The 11,876-nt window shown below is 56.2% G+C and overlaps 2 protein-coding genes across 3 annotated transcripts; one reads left to right on the forward strand and one right to left on the reverse strand.

Moving 5' to 3' along the window:
- On the reverse strand, positions 1,017-3,493 carry PEBP1 (phosphatidylethanolamine binding protein 1). Its single transcript, XM_021413004.1, has 4 exons — positions 3,272-3,493; positions 2,951-3,060; positions 2,299-2,399; positions 1,017-1,894 (listed from the first exon to the last, which is right to left on the reverse strand). Exons 1-4 carry the CDS (start codon positions 3,404-3,406, stop codon positions 1,677-1,679), a joined length of 564 nt encoding a protein of 187 aa, XP_021268679.1. The 5' UTR covers positions 3,407-3,493; the 3' UTR covers positions 1,017-1,676.
- VSIG10 (V-set and immunoglobulin domain containing 10) lies at positions 3,858-11,704 on the forward strand. 2 transcript variants are annotated; one of them, XR_002443478.1, is made up of 8 exons: positions 3,858-4,598; positions 4,893-5,177; positions 7,585-7,866; positions 8,616-8,903; positions 9,517-9,627; positions 9,992-10,004; positions 10,473-10,694; positions 10,847-10,983. XR_002443478.1 is itself a non-coding variant. In XM_021413002.1 (8 exons), the coding sequence occupies exons 1-8, from the start codon at positions 4,160-4,162 to the stop codon at positions 11,198-11,200; spliced, it is 1,653 nt and encodes a 550-aa protein (XP_021268677.1). In that variant the 5' UTR covers positions 3,870-4,159; the 3' UTR covers positions 11,201-11,704. The 2 variants fall into 2 exon arrangements, 1 of the variants encoding a protein (XP_021268677.1); XM_021413002.1 differs by lacking the exon at positions 10,473-10,694 and adding an exon at positions 11,130-11,704 and having other exon boundaries at positions 3,870-4,598; positions 10,847-11,010.

Here is an 11,876-nt window from a genome sequence, read left to right on the forward strand (position 1 = left end):
AAAAAAAGCAACAAAAAAAGAAAACGGCAAAAAAACATTTTTTCAGGTTCAAAGGAAGAGCATGAGTAACTGTCAGAGCTTTTAATTATATTTGTAAATAAAAGTGTTCATCACAGTGCCTCGCTGTCTCATTGGGGAGGAGCGGCCTGCTGCTGCTGGGGGGGGTGGGGGTGTCCACGCCGCTGCATCACGGCTCAGCTCTTCTTCTTTACACCTTTCTTGCACTCGGAGCGGGGCGGAGCAGCACCCGGTGGTGTTTGGCTGGTGCAGCTCCAGCTTTAGTTGGGGTGTTGTTCCTGGGGGGGCCTGTGCCCCCACGCCCCCAGCTGGCGCCTTGCTGGAGGCCCAGCCCTGCCGCCATAGGGCGTGGGGTTTGAATGATGGCTTGGGAGGGGCACGCTGGGGGGCAGGTGGGGAGTGACTTGATTTTGACAGCCGCAAGGTGCTGAGGTTCCTAATGCGTGCGTGTTTTTCCACACCCCTTAAGAACAGTTCCTTTGGGAAAATGAAAAGTTGAAAGGAGGAGGAAGGCTTCTAGTTACGTTGCCTTCACTTTTTTAAAGCCAAGCCTGAGTTGAGTCCCAGTTTGTCTCTTGCCCTAAGTGCTTAGGAAACACCACCAGGCCTGGCTGCTGGAAGAGCAGCAACACAAGTGCAACCCCGCAGCAGGGCCGGGGCGCATCTCCAGCTCCGTAACGCTGCTGGCGCGTGGCACAGGAGGTGAAACCTGCACCCACCTGAGCAAACGCTGCCCCATCCGCTGCAAGGAAGGCATTACCAAGAGGGAACGGGCTCTAGGGGCTGCACTACCCCGAGATGAGAGAGGCAGCAGCTTCTAGAATGCACCTGCCTTGCAATTCTTCATTCATCGAGCCCAGGAAGCGCCGAGGCAATGTGTCATACCTGGTGACACAGGATGGTGCCCTCTCCCTCCGTGCCAGGAGAAGAGCCCCGCTCCATCGCGCTGCTCCTGTGAGCCCGCCCCTCTTCCCCTCCCAAAGAAGACAACCACGCCGTCCACCTTGCAGAGTGTTTAATTGCACTGTGAGCAAACACCAGGTCGCAACAGAAGTTGAACAAAACGAAGCCTCTCAGCTCTGAGTGGCAATAGAGATCACAAAGTAAAGTATAAACCAGCTGCCCTGCCTCATTCTACTCGCGGTTCACTTTAGCGGAGGCACCAGCCAAATACTTGCAGGAGAGGAAAAAAACAGCTTCCCTTATAGACTGCTGCCTTCTCCCCTCCTGGAAAGAGAAGGCTCCACAGCCAGAAGTGGTTCTCTACCCACACCACTGCTGCATAACGCTGTTTTAACACGGAAGAGACACTCTGAAGTGGCACTGAGTCACGAAGGCTTAGACTTCCCTTCAGCAGGTCAGCCGTGGGGGCAGCTCTCGCAATGCCAGCTTTTCAGAAGCTTGTTTAGCTAGCTATAGCCTGTACCTACAGGAGTCAGCTGAAGCACAATGCATGGCCGTACCGCCCTGACACCAAAGCAGATTCACTTCACAGAGAGCGAAGGGGTTATGGTTCAAGTTACAGCTCAAGCTGTCAGTGCAGGAGTAGCTGGGTTCTCAACTCACGAGGCAAACAAAACTATAGAGAAGTGCTTAGACGAGATAGGACTCCAGGGGAACGGAGAATGCAGCACAGTGCTTGGTCAGGTCTCTTCTCCCTACTTCCCGGACAGCTGCTTGTAGAGTTTCGGCATGTAGTCATCCCACTCTGCCTGGTAGCAAGTGCCAGCCACCGGCACCCCCAGCTTATACTTGCTGCGGAAAGCTGCCACCTTGAACTTCCCTCGATTGTCGCCGGAGCGATTGGACAGGATGGGCTCGTTGCAGGTCAGCTCCTTCGGCTGCTCGTACACCAGCCACACGTAGCGGTGCAGCCCTGCAGGGAGCACACAGCGTTACAAGTGCACTTTGCTTGAAATTCCAGGGTTGAAATGACTCCAGCTCAGGAAACAAGCCTGCGTCCACCTGAGCGGTGCTGGCAGCCGATACCATCATTCCCTGGGATAAGCATGACTGAGCTAAATGAGCTTAAAGAAGACACATTTGAGACGCCCCAATGGCTCCTGTCACACCTGTGCTCCTCCTCATTACTGAATGCAGGCACGGCCCCTCAACAGATCGCCAAGGGGTGGTGCTGCTGACTCATAACCAGGCTTGGATTTAGGTGCAGCTGGACCCATGGGCCATTTCTGCAGCACTGTGCCCCCCCTGAGCCCGCATTCAACCACCCACACCACCACCAGGCCCGAGGCACCGGGACTGCTGCAGGCAGGCACCCACCTGTTCCTTTGGGGGGCCCCGAGCCCACGTAGTCTGACAGCACGGTCCCGCTCCCCACATCGTTACCTTTCATGTTGGTCACCAAGAAGTGATGCCATTCCCTGAAAGAAGGTTAAAAAACTAAAAATAAAAAAAAAAAAATCAGGCTGCACAACAACCCCCAGGTATGACCTTCCATTGCTCCGAGCAGCTGATTTCCCACGGGCTGGCAATGTAGGATAACTGAAGCCAACCACTGCCGTTTCTAATTCGTTAAACCCAAAGAGCACCAGGAGCGCAGCAGGCAGGCACTGCAGGACTCGGAGCCCAGCAGGCAGCTCCATCCTGCCCCGCAGCTCCAGCATCCACCTCTGACCCCAGAAGCGAGTGCTACGTGTGCTCCTGAGCTGAGGGCGAGCTGCTCCCGGGTTAGAACCACGCTGCACTGACAGACCTAATTCCAATTCCGGCACACACCACAACGAGCAGCAGATCTGTGCTACTTCAAGCTCCAGGAGCCCTCCAACGTCCTGGCAGAAGCAGCCGCTCTGCCTCGCACTGGCCAGGTCTTACGGAGAGATGTAAGGGCAGAGCACATTCCCCACCTCCTGCCAAGCCGCTCAGCTCAAAAGCGATCCTCCATTTCCCACAGGAAATCACCAAATGCCATTACCTGAACTTCGGATCCGTCCTACTGGGCGCGTCGGGGTCGGTGAGCACCAGGGTGTAGAGCTTCTGGGGGTCGCAGCCATCCCACTCGATGCTGGTGGGCCGGTGCTGCACCTGGAGGGCCGGCAGCGTCAGCACGCGGCTCGCACCGCCCCGCACAGCGCCCAGAAGCCGCTACACGGCCTGCACCCAGAAGCCGCTGCACGGCCTGCACCCAGACACGCTACACGGCCTGCACGGCAGCGCCCCGAAGTCACCGCCGCCGAGGAAGCAGCCCAGGCCCGGCCGCCCCCCGCCATCTTGCGGGGCCGCAGACCTCGCTCACCTGAGTGGGCGTGAGCACCTTGCCCAGCTCGTCTACCTCCACGGAGCCATACTTGACGCGCAGCGGGTGCGCGGGTTTCTGCTCCACCTCGCTGAGGCTCAGCGGCCCGTCCCACAGCCCCAGCTCCACAGGCATGGCCGCTCCGCGCACCGCACCAGCCGCAGCGTTACGATCGCACCGCGCGACCACGGCCTCCCCTCGGCCCGCCCCCCCGCTCCGCTCCCATTGGCTGCGGCGGTACCACCCTCCGCTCCCATTGGCTGTCGGCCCCGCCTCCTTCTCCCGCTCCCGCCGTTAGGGCGCCCCCAGGCGGCTGCGTTGCGTTGCGCTCCCCCGGGGCGCGCAGCCCTGGGGGCATTGCCCGGGAGCGCGCCTCGCTCGCCGCTCCGCTCTGCGTAGGGGCAATAAAGGCTGGGGGCACGCCAGGTTAGCGTGGCAACGCGGCCGTTAATCCCTGCCGATACAAAGTGTTCCAGGCTGAGCTGTAAACGTGGGCTGTGGCTGAGAGCGGGCGCTGCTCCGAGCTGGCACAGCGCTCATTGCCCCGAGCAGCCCTCGCCCTTGGCCCTGCGGCAAATCATCTTATTTTTGGCACAGGTGAGCTGCTGCTAAGCCTCACACAAAGGCAGGGCCTCCCTCCTTCCCCAGAGAGCCGGCCTGCCCTGCTTTCCTCGTTCTGCAGCAGTGAGGCCAGAGGTGTTTAAAATAGGCGTAAAGCACCCACAGGAGCTCCTGTGCGAGGACGCGAGCTATCCCAGCTCCGTTCTTCTCCCCTCTTTCGCCGTGTTAACGAAGCGGGCTGCCTCCTGAGCGCAGCTGAGCGCAGCCCGCACCGAGCATTGCGCTGTGCGAAGGACAACGGCGGCGCTCCCCCCTTCCGTCAGGAGCATGGCAAGGGATATGTGCCACACACGGTGCTGGAGGATGCTCTGGGCAGGGGACGAGGTCCCGCTGGAGCCCTCCTCCCGGCCTGGAAGCCGCCTGTCGCTACGAGGTCCCCTGGAGGCGGCACTCCTACAGACACAAAGCGGAGGGGCGCCCAACATGGCGGCAGCGGCCGGGGGCGCTCAAAATGGCGGCGAGGGGCGGCCAAGATGGCGGCGGGCGGCCCCCGGGGTATCCCCTCAGCAGGCGGCGGGGAGGCGACCGGGCCCCCGAGGGGGAGGCGGGGGCGGAGGGCGGGCGGCACCGCCTCCAGGCGGGTCTAGCGCTAGCGGGAGGTGCTGGCGGAGGCGGACGGCGATGCGGTTCCCCGGCGGGACAGGGCTAGCTCGGCTGGTGCTCGCGTTGTGCTTGTGGTGGCAGGTGCCGCGCCGCAGCGCCGCAGGTACGGGCGGAGGGGCGGCCCGCGGTACCTCAGCGCACGGCTGCGGCAGCGGGAGGCACGGCCGTAGGTGGCCGAGCAGAAATCCAAGGGCTTTCCTTCCGAAATCACATTTCCCTTCTGAATTCCCATCCTCCTTTAGCAGGTGTGGGTGCATGCTGCCTGCGGTTGCTGCCCTTGGGCTCTAGAAGGGCCTCTCTGCCTTGGGCTCAGGTCGGCAGAAACGCGAGGAGCTTGAAGAGAGAGGCGCTTTGCAAGTTCCCTCGATCCCTAACGCCCCCCCTTCTGTTTTTGCAGGAACAGCAGAAGTAGTCTTTGGGAAGGTGGGAGGAAGCATCCTCCTCTTGTGCCGTAATGTCTCCAAAGAAGCCACTGAGGTGCTGTGGTTCCAAGGGGATCCGCGCTCCTTTCCCCCGCTCTTCTCCTCGAGGGTCTCCTTCCCCCCCGACGTCCGCTTTTCCCTGGTGGACAACAGCTCTCTGCGCATCACGGAGCTGCGTCTGCAGGACGAGGGCAACTACACTTGTAAGGAAGTGCTGAACAAGACAGACCACGAGCACAGAGTCCAGCTCCTCGTAGCCAGTAAGTCTGTCCTGCGACTGAATTTCCACCCCCAGGTTGCACAGGTCCCATTTCCATTCGTTCTTCATTCTCTTGGAGATCTTCATAGGCCTTCAGACCTGGGCTGCGATGTGCTGTCCTCCATGCCAACCATAGGGTTTGGAAGAGGGAAGGGTTGCTGCCTGTTCTCCTGTTTGATTGCCAGTCTGTGCTTTGCCAGATCTTTCCTTTCTTGCTGTTCATTCTGCCAACGTTTGCAGAGTGATGCCTGTTTTCTGTTTGCGTTCAGGGTGTTCCTTCTTTGTCAGTGTTTGTTGACAGGTATGTGTTGTAAAAGTTGTACCTGTTCTGTACAGATTAAATCTCTGAACGTTCACACAGGTGAAAATTCCCTTCCTGGGGCAAGGAACGTGCAGATGGGGTTGGAGGGTCATGGGGGACTGGACTGAAGGAATCAAACCTTAGGCTGCTACAGAGAATTTGTGGGCTTGGATCTTAGAAAGGGGAGCCCTAAATCTAGAGCAGTGAAGCAAAATGCTCGTGAGCAAAAGATATCATTGAGCAGCAGTGCTGCTGCGCCTTGCCGTTTCCGAGAGCCACTCAAAATCTGAGTTGTTTCCACACTGATAGTGTGCAAATCGTAGAATCGTTAAGATTGGAAGGACCACTGAGATAATCTAGTCCAACCATCAACCCATCACCAGCGTACCACCGAACTGTGTCACTCAGAGCAACGTGTATCCTTCTCCTCAACGCTTCCAGGGACAGTGACCCCCGCCACTCCCTGGGCAGCTTGTGCCAATGCCTCACTGCTCTTTCTGAGGAGAATTTTTTCCTAATATCCAACCTGAACCTCCCATAAATGATGATGTCTAAAGGCTTCCTTATGTTACTACTCTTTTCTTCTTTCTGACGTTCTGTGGACGTGCCAAGCGTTGGTACCACTCTGAAATTGGTTTGTTAATGTGCAACTTGTCAGTTAGTTACCAAAGGTCATGAAGGTGGTATGCACCACTGGAGTCTCCTTAAACAGGTGGGGGAGAGATTTCTGGTGATGCTTAAGGTCAGTAAAAGCAGCAGCACAGCACAGGCTAAAAGTTGAAGCTTATCAACATAATGTTAGAAGCAAATGCCCATTTTTTTTTTTCATGCTCTCTGTTGTTGGCCAGAGGAGCAACTTGGCCAGGGCTGGAGTGAACCTCGGGCACAGACTCAGTATCACCCAGGATATGTAAGCTTTGTGTGGAATTTTTCTTTGCACTTACAACAGCGCTCTGGCTGTGTCCGCCTTTCAGGGCAGTTTCTGGTGTCTCAGGCTGACAGTTTGCTCTTGTTAACCACAGCCAATATTCATGGCCATTTATGAGACCACCCTAGAGCTGGAACAGAGGAAGTGCCACCAAGAAATTTCTTGCTGCAGCTGGGTGTTTTCAGAGATCATAAAAGGTCCATGTGTATTATTCCTGGCAAGCCAAGCCCCAAGAAGGTATTGTTGGAGCTCACTTGGGTTTTTGCCATGATTTTTTTTTTTTTCCCCCTTCCCTCCAAATTTTGTGATCTCTCTGGTCACTCAAACAAATGCTTTGCAAAACGAGCATCAGCCATCCCTCTGATGCCTATTCCTTGGGGCTTTATTTGGCAGCATCTCTCAGTAGGGTCTTGCTGAGTGTTGTAGCACGCAAGCCAGCTGCAGGTGCACTGTGTGTTACTTCTGCCTGGATCAGAGTCCAGAATCCCTCTGGCTGTTAAATGAACACTTGTGTGTATCTGTGTATGGGCGTGTATATGCTACAGTTTTTCCACCAAAATCATACTCTTGGGCAGCCTCAGGAATGTAAAGAAACCAGATGATGGAGAGAGAGACAGGAACTCAAGCTGCATGAAATGTGAGCTCTGCTCTGCCCGAGGGGACTGCTCTTGGATTTCTATTGGTTTCTGCCCCGATCCTGCAGTCAGTTAGTTGTTTCTGTATTTAAGTAACAAACACCCTCTTGGTTACCCTGCAATTGGCCCTGGCATGAAGACAGCAGCGCCTTACCCCACCTCCCTTTTCTTGGAGTTTGTCCCCACTGCTGCAGTGTGATGTGAACGCAGCACAACAGGGGGCTGAGTGAGGCAGTGTGACCCCACGTGGCAGTGACAGCTGCCTCCATCAGACAAAGCTGTGGCAAAAATGTGTCCTTCCCCTGCATTTTAGTGGTTGCTGTGATACCTTTTGCAAAGCAGCTTCCTGCTTGGTCCCTGTTGGCTGTCGTTCAGTTATGCTCCCCTGAGGCAGTGGTGCACAGGTCAGGGAGCAACACAGGCAGGGAAACCGTGGAGATTTTCAAGGAGAATGATTGCAAAACCAAGCTTTTGCTGGGATTCCAGCCCTGGAACACCAAGTGACTTGAATGTGTTTCTAACTGCATGCCCTTCTTGCTGACAGATCCACCACGGTCCACCCCAAAGTGCTGGGCTGAGACCTCGTCCTCGGGGCTGATGCTGCAGCTGTTTTGCAGTTGGCCCGGGGGGTATCCCCATCCCACCCTGCACTGGACAGAAGAGGGGCACGATCTGGAGAACTCCAGCTGGCTCATCAGCTCCACGAGCTCCTCGGACACCCACGTGGAAACACTGAACAGCTCCCACCTCTCCCACCGTAAAGTGTTCAAGTGTGTTGGGAGCCACGTCGTCGAGCAGGAGGAGCCTGCATGCTCTGTGGAGATAAGTAAGTTGGTTTGCTCACCGTATTAATTATTAAGGGTGGGGCAGACAGGTACCCTGATCATTCTCGGCCCTCCAGAGCCAGGCTTGCTGGTTCTTGCAGCAGGGGAGGGATGCAAACAAGGCAGCCTGGCGGGATCTGGCTGTGCAGAGGTGACTGCATGAGGCACAGAAGTCCTACAGGTGAGATCTAGCATGGCAGAGTTGTTGCTTAGTCGTGTTTTGGGTTGACAAATCCCTGTGCACCAACCTGTGCAAACACTCATCCTTGTGGCCAGAATGGAGAAGGTGACCAGTGGTTTTAGTGCCTTGCTCAGCTTGAGTTTAAGTTTACTGGGGCTGGGTTTATATCAGAATGGTTGTGCGTGTCCCCAGCCCCCCTCAAGCTTCCAACGAGAGCTGACTAAAGTGGCTTTTGAAAACCTGAGTCGTATTTGTCCTCCAGGGGTTGTCAGGGCTACATGAGAATTCTTCTGACCCTGCGGGTGATCCCTGGGCTGCCTTTCTGCTCTGCCATATTCCTACTGGCTGCCCTCCAAGCGTTGACCTCTGTCGATATAAACACAGGTGTCAAAAACAGGAAAGTGAAAGTTGCTCATATCATATCATATCGCTCCATGGAAGGCTGCTCAAGTCTCAACCTAGATGCTTCCTTCTGTTAATGATTACTAATCAGTCGGATGGCTGATAGCTTGTTATGTTAAAACTCTCCCATCCCCTCCTTGACTCTTTCTTTCCTTCTGGGCTGTTTAGAAATCCCCTCGCTGGAATTGGAGCCCCCAAAGACCTGTTTTGTGGGTGACAACGTGACCCTGACGTGCCGTGTGACCGAGAGCGTGCCTGCAGCAAGACTCACCTGGCTGCGGGGCATCACCCAGCCAGAGATCGAGCCCGGGGGGAGGTACTTCATTGCCCAGGAGGGCAACGTGTCCCGCCTCACCATCCGGAACTGCTCCCAGGGCACCGACGGGGGCTGTTACGTCTGCAAGGCACAGAACCCCGTGGGGCTGAGGGAGGTGTTCGTCTGCCTGACGGTGAAGCGTGAGTAGGGCTGCCTGGGGTTGCTGTGGCGGGGAGTGAAAGGAAAGCAGGGACGCAGCTCATGGCAGCTGCTGGAGAGGGACTGCGTTTGCCACTGATTGTCCGCTGACACTTTCCGTGCTCTTGCAGCAAGGTGTGGAACTGGGTCTTTTCATCCCAGAGTCAAAAAACCCCATTCCTCTCGCCTGAGAGAAGAGCACAGCTGCTCCTTGGTCCTTCCTGTTGGTTTTGGGGGCAGAGGAGCACTCAAGCAGCAACAGGCTGCTTGAGTTTGGGTTGGGGTTGGGTTTGGGTTGGGGTTGGGTTGGGGTTGGGTTGGGGTTGGGTTGGGGTTGGGTTTGGGTTGGGTTTGGGTTGAGTTTGGGTTGAGTTTGGGTTGATTTGTTTTCCCAAAAAGCACATGGACACAAAAACAGGGGCCTTGCAGTGCTGTTTTCCATGCCAGTGAAGCAAGGGTTGTTTCACCACACAAACACACCTTGTGTGGTGGTGGGACTGTTGAAATGATGGGAAATCAGAGCTGAGGCAGCACTGGGACCTCTGTTATCTGAACTGAGGGCATCCATCCATGTCCCAGCGTCAACCTGGCCTCTTGTGTCTCCCCTTTCTGCAGAACCAACAAACATAGTTGGAGTCGTGGGTGCAGTGGTGGTCCTATCCCTGATAGCTATTCTCGCCATCTCCGGGGTTGTCTTGTACTACAATCCTCTCTTGTGCCTCAGAGGTAGGAGCTCTCTGCCTTGCAAGCCAGGGGGGTGGGGGGAGAATTATCCCTAACCTACCTGCCCATCCTGATGTGCTGGAGTCAGCTACTGACTACCCCCAGCTCTTGGGCCTCGTCCTGCTCCTGGTCAGAAGCCCATCAGCCCTGGAGGAGCTGGGCTGGAACACAAGGCCCTTCCCTAGCCGGGTGTTTCAGGCACCTTTCCCTGAGCTTCTCCAGGGAGCTGTGTGGAGCCATTCCTGTTCTCCCCTTTCCATCCAAGCTCTGATGCAGAGCTGGTAGGGGCCGTACAACAAAACCAGCAGTGGGCTGCTCTGGGGTGGTTTCTAACACTCTCTTCTCTCTTGCTTTCTCTCCCATTTAGGTGCTGCATTCAGGTGAGTTATTTTCCTCAGTCCAGTCCTGCACAGATTCATTAGTCTGCCTTCCTGGCAGCCATGATCTCCAGTAGGGCAGAGCAGAGCTGTTCTTAGGTGGGAGTAGAAGGGCTCAGCAGGGCTGGGTGAGGCTTGGAGCAGGAGAATGAGGGGAGCACTTGTCATTGCCTCTGGACATGCAGAGGTGGCCCTCTTAGCATGGGGGAAGGCTGTGCAGGAGAGCTCCTTGGTGCAGGTGAGCCCTAGAACTTGGTGAATGAAGTGAAATGGCAATTTTCTGCTTCTCTGCATGGGTGTCTGCGCTGTGTCCTACCTTTCCTTGGGGGGGGGGGGGGGGATGACTGAGGGCTGCATGTAAGCGAGTGCTTCTGTGGGGATTCTGGTGCACTGGATTTCTTCTCTGCGTCCTGCTCTCACCGCTCCTGGCCCTGCTCCCTCTCCTTGCCCTTGTTGGTTCTGTTCCCACAGCTGTGGTGCTGCGGCATGGGAAGACTCTATTCTGAGTGCCTCCAGTTCCCCATCTGTGCAGGAGGGGAGAATAACTCTGCTCGGGAGGGGCTCTTGCAGTGTAGTACATGAATGTTCATGAGATGGTTGGAGGACTTTGGAAGACGAATGGGAAGCAGTGCAGAGTGCTGCTGGTGGAGGTGCTGCCAGCAGGGTCTGAAAACCAGCTATTCTTCGGACACGGTTAGTGCAGGGTTGGAAGAGTCCATCCAAATGGGTTGTTTTTTTTTGGTGTATAGAGTTGTCAAAGCCAGGGGAGATGCAGCCTGGAGGAATGGGGTCAGGAGGAGCTGTTCTCAGCCTCAGCCCATTGCTGCTCGCTCTGCTGTTGACAGGAGCCAGGACTCGGATGATGTCTTAGTGCTGGTGGACTCAGAAGATGATGATGATGAGGGGAACGGGGAAGAGGACACGATGGGCAGCTCCAGCAAGCACGGGGTGATGGCGCTGGTCAATGGGAACAGCATCCAGGCTGCTTCTCTCAACTGCCCTTCAGAAGGTGAGCCCTGGTGCCCGCCTGCTGGCTGGGTTTTGGGGCTGGAGCTGCAAAGGGAGGGAAGAACTCCTGTTCTCCGGCTTGTTGGCTCTTGCTGAGGTGCTGCTCTGTGCCCTGTGTAGGTGACAAGAGCGAGCAGCGCGGTGGGGTCCCTCTTCAGCAGACAAGTGGAGAAGACACACGAGGCACATAATCTCCATTCCTTCTCATGGAAATGCACGAAGCTCCAGCTGGAAGCCCAGCACCAGGCGTCCTCACAGCCACGTGGCTGAGTGCAGGCTGCTGGCATCCTGCAGCCAGAGCACCCCGCTTCCCTCTCCACTCCCCCAGCTTTCACTCCATCCTTCCAGCCTCATTTCTCCCCTTCTTCTCTCCTCTTTTCCCGTTCCTCTTTGTCTCAGATACCCTTCTTAACAAGGTGACACCCAGCGCACAGAGCTCAGGAAATAGGTGCCAGTGGGCTGCTCATCTCAGTGTCTGTCAGCCTCGGGCATGGTATGGGGTTCTGGCTCAGCACTGGCAATGCCAGGGCAGGGGGGAGCACAATGGGGAACATTGCATTGGGGCCACCAAGTGGCTGTGCCCCAGGGTGATGGAAGAAACAACTGGTATATGGGGCAGGATGGGGGGGTGGAGGGGGATGTTGACTCTCCAAGGAGGCTTAATTGTTTTTATTATAAATAATTTTTGTTCCCAAGCCCTTCTCCAATGTTGCTCTGTATCTAAGCGAGAGGAGTTAAGCAGTACCTTGCAGTGTGGCTTTGATGGGCGTGCATAGCCATGAGGAAAACAGGGAGGGAACGAGGAGGGACTTGGAGAGGACCTGCAGGGAGGGGGTGAGGGCAGCCCCAGGGGGGTCTGCAGCGGGG

The sequence above is a fragment of the Numida meleagris genome, chromosome 14 (assembly GCF_002078875.1).
Source record: "Numida meleagris isolate 19003 breed g44 Domestic line chromosome 14, NumMel1.0, whole genome shotgun sequence".
NCBI classification, from domain to species: Eukaryota; Metazoa; Chordata; class Aves; order Galliformes; family Numididae; genus Numida; species Numida meleagris.